Raw genomic sequence first — 7,343 nt, 5'->3', positions numbered from 1 at the left:
ACTGCTGCGGTTGCAGAGAGATAAGGAGCACTAGTGATTCTAATCATAGAAGAAGAGGGAAGAGTTTCTCTCCCTCGGGAGACAGACGGACATCTATCCATCTGTTCTTAACGAAAGAAAGCTGTCTCATTGTCTCACCGGAGGAGAGAAGAAACAACCTACGCCCGCCGCGGGGTTCTCTTGGCTAAAAGGGAAAAAGAAAGAACTCACCCTAGCTCAACGATCCGTACTGAACTCATGCAGTCTCTCTCCTCTCACCCCCAGAGCCCCGCTGACGGAGTCGCCGTCGCTTGCTGCGCCATCTTCCACAGCACTCCTTTTGAAATGGTGGTGTGGCTAGAAGTACCATTTCTTTGTGACCGCGAGTTATTCGTTTTCTTTTTGTTCTGCTTCCCGTGTCCTTCTTTCCGAAGGGAGATATACTAAGCAGAGATTCTTTTCATCTCCACGACCTTGTCTTTTCTCCCGGGGAGAGTTCCCCCCCTTTTTGTCTAAGGGGAGATTCAAGAGGAAATGCCAACCAGACGGGGAGATTCTCATTTGTTTTGAGTCTTAACTTCATTCATCTGTCAGCCAAGATTTAAGTAAAATGAACCGAAGACTCTTGATTTTTTCGATTCGTCTCGGAGGTTGGATGGCAGTGTTTGGTCAGGGGGCTGACTTGCTACTTCGTAGGCATAACAGTTTTCTAGCGGGGAGGGTGGACGATGACTTCTCATTCTTGTCGTCAATAATAAGCCGGGGAGGTGGAGCAGATCTCATCATGGGAGCGCTAGCGGCTAGCAACGGGCAAGCAGAAGAACCGATGGTCAGTCTGTGTACGTATAAACCTGATGCAGACTCAATAAGGCTAACACTTGATGAATCCCATAAATCCGTTTACTTCAAATGTGGGACTGCTGATACCGCAAAGCTTTCACTTGCGCCAAGTTCTTTGAACCAAGCGTATTCTATTCTTAATGGTGAATGTGCGACGTCCGCCGCGGTGGGTTTAGATAGCTCTCTTCCAACTGCTACCTTGAAACCTTACAAGAACGATCAGGGATGGGAACTAAGCGTCGAGTCCCTTCCTACAGATGCTGATAAATCACTCTGCTTTGCATGCGTTGATGGCTCTTCAAAAGCACATTGTAAAGTCATGATCACCGCCAAAAAGTCAACGCCTCAGCCTGCGGGTAAGCTCTTTGTCAGTCGTGCACGACTAAGCGTGGGGGGGGGGCGTGCTAGGAAGAGTGTCCGGTGGTTTTTCTTGAGATGATGGTGTGTTAGGCGCTTTTACATGTCTACACTTCGTTGATCTGCCTGATAACATGCCGTTCATCTGATTTCCTTCGATAGTTTTGAAAGAAAGAAGTCTTGAGCATGTACCTGCTGAGATCGTCAAACCTACGAGCTGAGATGCAAGTACGGCGCATAGAAACCACGGTGCCTATGGGCTTAGAAGGGGAAGCCTTCGAGGTCTTGCTTTATTAGTCCCGTTTGTCTGCACCTATTTGCATTCTTGAGGTGAACTTCTCGAACCCCGGGGTATTCCTATTTTTTTCGAAGTTCACAGTGCTAACCGTAAGGAGATAGTCGGTCCATCGTGAACAACCAGTATCATGCCGCCCTTTATTCAGTGAGAATTCTCTACATATGATTTGATTCCTATGTAGAACGTATCCCGTAAGTCTATATATGTACACCATGTTCGAGGTCAATAATGTTCTGGACATTCCCACCGTAGTAATCAGTGTTAATTCGGCTCTAGGCTTTACAATACCAGCGACAGCCTTTGTCATAGTATGTAGAGCTAAGATGTATCTTTTCATTATCACGTAACTACCCAGCAATTCTATAGGTGGAGGTTCATGATCTCCTCTTCGTCGTCAAAGGCTCTTGTTGGAGCGTCTTTTCTCTTGTCTGTGGTGCGTCTTTCTGCTCTTCTTAGAAACGTGCGTAAACCCTCCCTCGATTCATCTCGACGCCCAAGGAAACTCAAGTTTGACGTTTCACTGCGGTTCGAAGTACAGTGAACTAGACCCTATCGACACTAGACAAGCAGAAGGTGGTAGCGGGAGCGGCCTTGAGTACGTGAATACCAATGCTGCGCAATGCGATGCACCGAACCGCCTAGACACAGTGCTACCCGGAGCAACACTTCAAGTCCTCTCCCCTCCGAGCCCACCTTACAGTAATGTTTGGAAAAGCTATCAGCTAAATTTGAAAGATCTTCCGAAAAAGAAGCAACAACTATGTTATCGTTGTAAAAACTCAAAGGGGGACACATGTGATGTTCTCATACAAGTCTCTGCTAAAGGTGATATCTCCTCGCCTACACCTCCATCCGACAATAGTAACACAGGTGGGGGGGATAGTGCAGCTTATGATAGTGGAAGAAGAATCGATTCTGCGCTACGAACGGCAGGGATCTCGATACTTCTACTCCTCTTCTGGGGTGATCGATGATGCCCACCATGGGGTGCTTGATAGAGTACATAGCACACACCTTATGATACGACCACCCACCAAAAAAGGGGAAGATCTTACCAGTCCACTTATATACATACAATTTGCATGCAATCATTCTTTCAGCGGCATCATGTCTCTTCGTATTACACAATAGACTTCGAGGGTTGTTCCAGACACTCCAGGAGTGAGTGTATTGTTTCCTGGGTTATGTGGCTCGGCAAGCTCCTCCCTGACAGGGATACAAGGTTACTTGTTGTAAGTCAGTATAAAACTTTTTTCACCTTTTATCTGGAAAAGTCCGAGAGGCCGACTTTGCTTGCTCACTAGACAAATCACGTGTTGCCTTTCATACAGAGGACGGATGGTTCAAGCATCGTGTGCAACATACGATCCTGTATCGCTCGTCTCTGTTCTAGATGCATTGTCGCAGTAGAGGTCTATTTACGTACTTTTCTTTTTGTCCATCTGTATAGTACTCAAACCATGTGGAGGAAGAGACAGGGATCTTCGTGTCGTATGGCCAGCCGTGCCTTCATCTTTGGTATGAGAGGCCATGAAGGTGCTTGGCCGTCCGTTGCAGTCGGTGGTGAAGGTGTATCCCCCGACTTGGACCATGATGAAGAAGCGCAGGCTTCTCGCATCTCTTTCACTGCAAAGAGAGTGACAAGGCAGAGAGAAGTCAACGATCGTTTCGAAGGATTCCGAGCAGGGGAAAGGAAGGAAATTTCCCTTCTCCTGTTTTCACCAGACAAAGACGCAGCCTGCAGGGGGGACACATGACAGAGAGATAGGTAGATAGCGAGAAGATCTCTTTGGCTACTGCCCGTTGTGTGCTCACGGTGCGGAGGGAAGACTGAGAGCACAAAGCGTGCATCCATACTGAAAATAGGCGGCGAGAAGAAGCTCAAAGATGGCTAGCTGTCACTGCTATTCCGGTCTGTATCGGTTTGAGGGGATGAAGGTGCTATAATGGGGGAATGGACTTTTTTTGTCCACGTCTTTTTAACCAGGTACACCTTGCCACGTTGTAACAAGCAGCCTCTTGGGAGAGGAGTCCAAGATCCAAGCACTCACACGACATATTGACAGTTCGGTACATGTATGACTTTCAGCAGTTATTCTAGTTGAGTAGAAGAGTGAAAGTTCTACACTTCTCGACTTGTTGTCAAAGTCCACGGACTCACTTCCGCCACAGTGTTGCCTTCCGCTTCGATTAGGGAGGCGCGTGGCATAACAATACGGATCTCAAGTCTCTTCTGTACGTCCTCCTCAGGCGCGCCGACTTGTACTAGTTGTTCCCCCCGTGTCTCTCTACTTTTGCAGTAAGCGTGAAACGCAGATGACGTTTCCAACAGGAGGAGGCATACCAAATAACTGTTTCAGTCTCCCACCTGCTGAACCTTTCTAAACCGCCTCGGTCGTACCGCTACCCGCAACACTACAGCAGGGTTTCCCAGGGCCTCCGAACAAGACACCAGGCTTCGCGTGCCGGTATATTTCGAATGTCCAAGCACTTCGAGCATAAAACAGCAACCCGAGTGGTATCCCTGCGGGCAACTCCGTGGGGAGTCTTGGCAGGGCGTGCACTTGGTGGAACGTGTGACTGAGAGGCACCCCGTTGTGCTCCATCGGGCTGCCGAGGGAAAAAAAACCGTGCGCCGTGCGGGAGTGTGCTAACCGTGGGAGCTTCAGTCTCTGTCCGGAAAGCTGATTACTCCCGCCGAGCCCCTTTCTTATAAGGGTAAGAACAAACACTTAGGAAGTTTGTTTTCCTGTTCTCTCCTGTCTCGACGACTCTCGACGGCAAGTAGCGTGCGACGCGTCGGACACGGGGGGGCGGCGGTCCTCCTCACGGCACGGCACTCAACGTGCCGCGAGGAGGACCGCCGGTCAAGGAACCACGAACAGCATATACTGATCACACTGGACTCACCAATGACTAGCAACAAGCACTACAGAGCACGGCAAGGCACACCGCACGAAGGCGCGACACAGGCGTTACACTCACATAGAATTCTTTTCTTCTACTCCGTCGACGCTCACACTGAGTCATGCGAATGCCAGGGACCGAACCCTTGCTTGCAAGCCCCGCTTCCTTCCACTAGCGTGCAGTGTCCAACTTCCTATGCGAAGTTTGTAGACGTCTCCCTGTTTCCGTCGAGACAACTTGATGCAGTCCGAAGGTAACAGCTCTGTGTTGCCTCTTGGTTTGTCTCTTGCCCTTGGAACGCGTCACCTTCCCGCCCCGTACAACGTGGCCTCCCCGGATGTCTCGACGCCAGTGCCCTGCCTGCCCGCCTTGGTGGTCCAACATCTTCCCAGTGCCGTACGTCAGCTACAACTAAGGCGCTAGTCGTTTCTGGCACGCTGCAAACCTCACGGTCCCGCAGCTTTTCTCACTTGTCTGGTGTCAGGAGCCCAGCGCAAAGACTTTATCGTAAGACGGTGCACGTCCGCGATTAATCAGATACGGACTTCCCACGATCACGAAGCAACTGTTAAGTGGGCGCCTGCATTGGCACACCCAGCTTGTCTCTTTACGAATTTCCGCATACCGTATTTACGTCTAATGTAGTGCGATGGGTACAGTGTAGTCGAGGAAATAAAGAAGTCCGTTGTTCCACAGTGCACAAGCGTTTACCTTTTGCCAGGAATCGGCTTTTTCCTCTCATTCCCCCCATCTGTTTCCTCCGTCACGAGTCCTACCTCAGAAGCTTCTTCACTCGCAAACGTGCGAAGCTCTCATGCCCAGGTACCCTTTTGTGTACGACTGGTGACCTTAACCGTTGTATGTGCGGATGTGAATGGTAGTCTTAGTTTGACCGGCAGTCCTCGATGGTGAAAGGAGAGACGCACACCCCATAGGCCTCTTGATATGGACACCACCCAGCCATCAGGGAACCACGTAGCTTCTTTGACACACATCCACAGACCTGTACATCTCGAGAGGAATGCGTGGGTGTTTCCTGTAGACAATTTTTTCTATATTGTAGTATGAATATGAAGAAACTGAACTACTTTGTTGTTCTCTGTGTTTTTCTTCTTCCGTTGTCTCCTTGTTCAAGTATTGAGATCGAGTCATCTTGAGATTGCGAACCTGACAGAACGGTCACCTCGAAGGCGAAGGTTCACGAAAAGAAACCAGGTGTGCAGATGGTGGCTTCTCCTGATCCAAGTATGACTGTCTATTCAAGAACAATTAGATAGAATCCAGCAGGTATCTGTAGAGCCTCATCATCTTCGCTCCCTGAACACTCGACATTAGGAAACAGCAGACAAAATACGACCGCAGTTGAAAGGTACTCGTATATCGGACGTGCTCGTCGGTTACTTCTTGCGTCGCGATGAAGCCGGCCAACTCCTCACACATAGTGCGGTAACTGACTACGGAACTCATGCATACTTTCCCACGAATAGTTTCATAGAGGTGCTCTTCGTGTCGGCTGTCCGCCCATACAGATGGATTGCACGACAGTGGAGAGGAACCACGCCAAGAGATCTGATCCCATACGACTACTAGGCAGCGTACCTTTACTGGACGTAAAACAGAACTAACACCGCCTCTGTTTTTTCGTATTCAGTCCTGCGAAAGAAACCTCGAGTGCAGCTGACTCGGGAATCGCCCCCATGCTGCTATTTGTCGCCGTACCTCTTCAGGCAATTCAAACAAAAGACCCGGGTGAAATATCCTGTACCAAGGCGGCTTACGATCTCTACGAACCGCCGAGGGAAATACATGGACCTAGCTGTCGAACGGAAAGAAAAGACAGATAGCAAAGTGAGTTTGACAGTAGATACACGATCGCCTACGACCCTGCAGCCAGCCCCTCTTATCGCCTTTAGATAGGTGTACCAGGCACAGATGGATAGATTGAGTAGAGGGTCACTGTAGAACCCGGTAGACTGACATCGGTAAACACACTGACAGGTGTAAGCCGTTTAAGTTAACGGGTAACCAGTGAGTAGAGAATAGGGAGTGCTTGCGGCGGAGGCTGATTCTCTTTCTAAGCTGTGATGATCCCTTCTTTTCATCCGCTACTCCTTAGGTATCTCACGACTAGTACCAACAGTATGATAAGAGCAGCGATTGGAAGACAAGTTCATGTCTCTTACTGTAGATAAACACGTGTGCCCTTTAACGGAAGCGCGTAAGGCTTACACAGCTGATGAGAACTTTCTTCCTCTCGTTCTCCCTCAGACTCTGTCACTCCAGAAGTAGCAAATCACTTTCGACCCCTCATTAAACAAGTCTCTTTATCTACAGCACGGTCTCCCTGCTGTAAGACACGGAAGACACTGAGTCCGCTCATCTTCTGTGCTGGGCAGCTTACTGAGGAGCTGCTCGAGAAAAGGGCGCCCCCACTGCGCCCCTTCGCTTCATTGTAATTGCCAGGTGCTCGTCACACTAGAAAGGAGCTGTCCTCATCGGCATGAGGAAGAACGACAACTCCAAGACCGAGGATAACCTGACAGCAGCATCTCTCGGTTCTCCCAGCTTCCCATCTGAATCATATCAGGCTCTAAAAGCACCTGAATGCACTACGCGTATTACCATCTGCCCATGACATATGATTAACCATCGTCCTCGGCAGCAAGACAGAAATCGATCTATCTGTCTACCTGCGTGCCCGAGGGTGGTTGCTAGGCGTAGCCGTAGCTCCTTGTTAGTCCCTTGCGTTCAACCGTACGGAGCTTTCGGGGGGGTAAGCCCAGTGTCCGTTTCCTCCCGTTCTCTATACTTATTAGAAGCGTCCTCATTTGGTGGGACTGCCCGACAACGGAACTCTCGACAAGATTAGAGTGTCGCCCTCGATCAAAGCGGTTGTTCTGCTCGTATAGCCCTGTGGAGGTGAGTGGCGAGGGAGCCCACATCATCACGTTGACGGTTGCCC

The 7,343-nt window shown here is 49.7% G+C and overlaps 2 protein-coding genes across 2 annotated transcripts; one reads left to right on the top strand and one right to left on the bottom strand.

Moving 5' to 3' along the window:
* Positions 1–24: 24 nt before the first annotated feature.
* CSUI_009378 (uncharacterized protein) lies at positions 25–186 on the bottom strand (the record flags this gene model as incomplete). Its single annotated transcript, XM_068069494.1, has 1 exon — positions 25–186. A coding segment is annotated over one exon (141 nt), but the record flags the coding sequence as incomplete, so codon positions are not given.
* A 160-nt stretch (positions 187–346) lies between these two features.
* Positions 347–3,209, top strand: CSUI_009377 (sag-related sequence srs44). The gene is made up of 2 exons (XM_068069493.1): positions 347–1,175; positions 1,931–3,209. The coding sequence occupies exons 1-2, from the start codon at positions 590–592 to the stop codon at positions 2,446–2,448; spliced, it is 1,104 nt and encodes a 367-aa protein (XP_067918530.1). The 5' UTR covers positions 347–589; the 3' UTR covers positions 2,449–3,209.
* Positions 3,210–7,343: the final 4,134 nt, after the last annotated feature.

The sequence above is a fragment of the Cystoisospora suis genome, assembly GCF_002600585.1.
Source record: "Cystoisospora suis strain Wien I chromosome Unknown contig_5582, whole genome shotgun sequence".
NCBI lineage: Eukaryota > Apicomplexa > Conoidasida > Eucoccidiorida > Sarcocystidae > Cystoisospora > Cystoisospora suis.
This window is presented reverse-complemented; position numbering and strand designations above follow the sequence as displayed.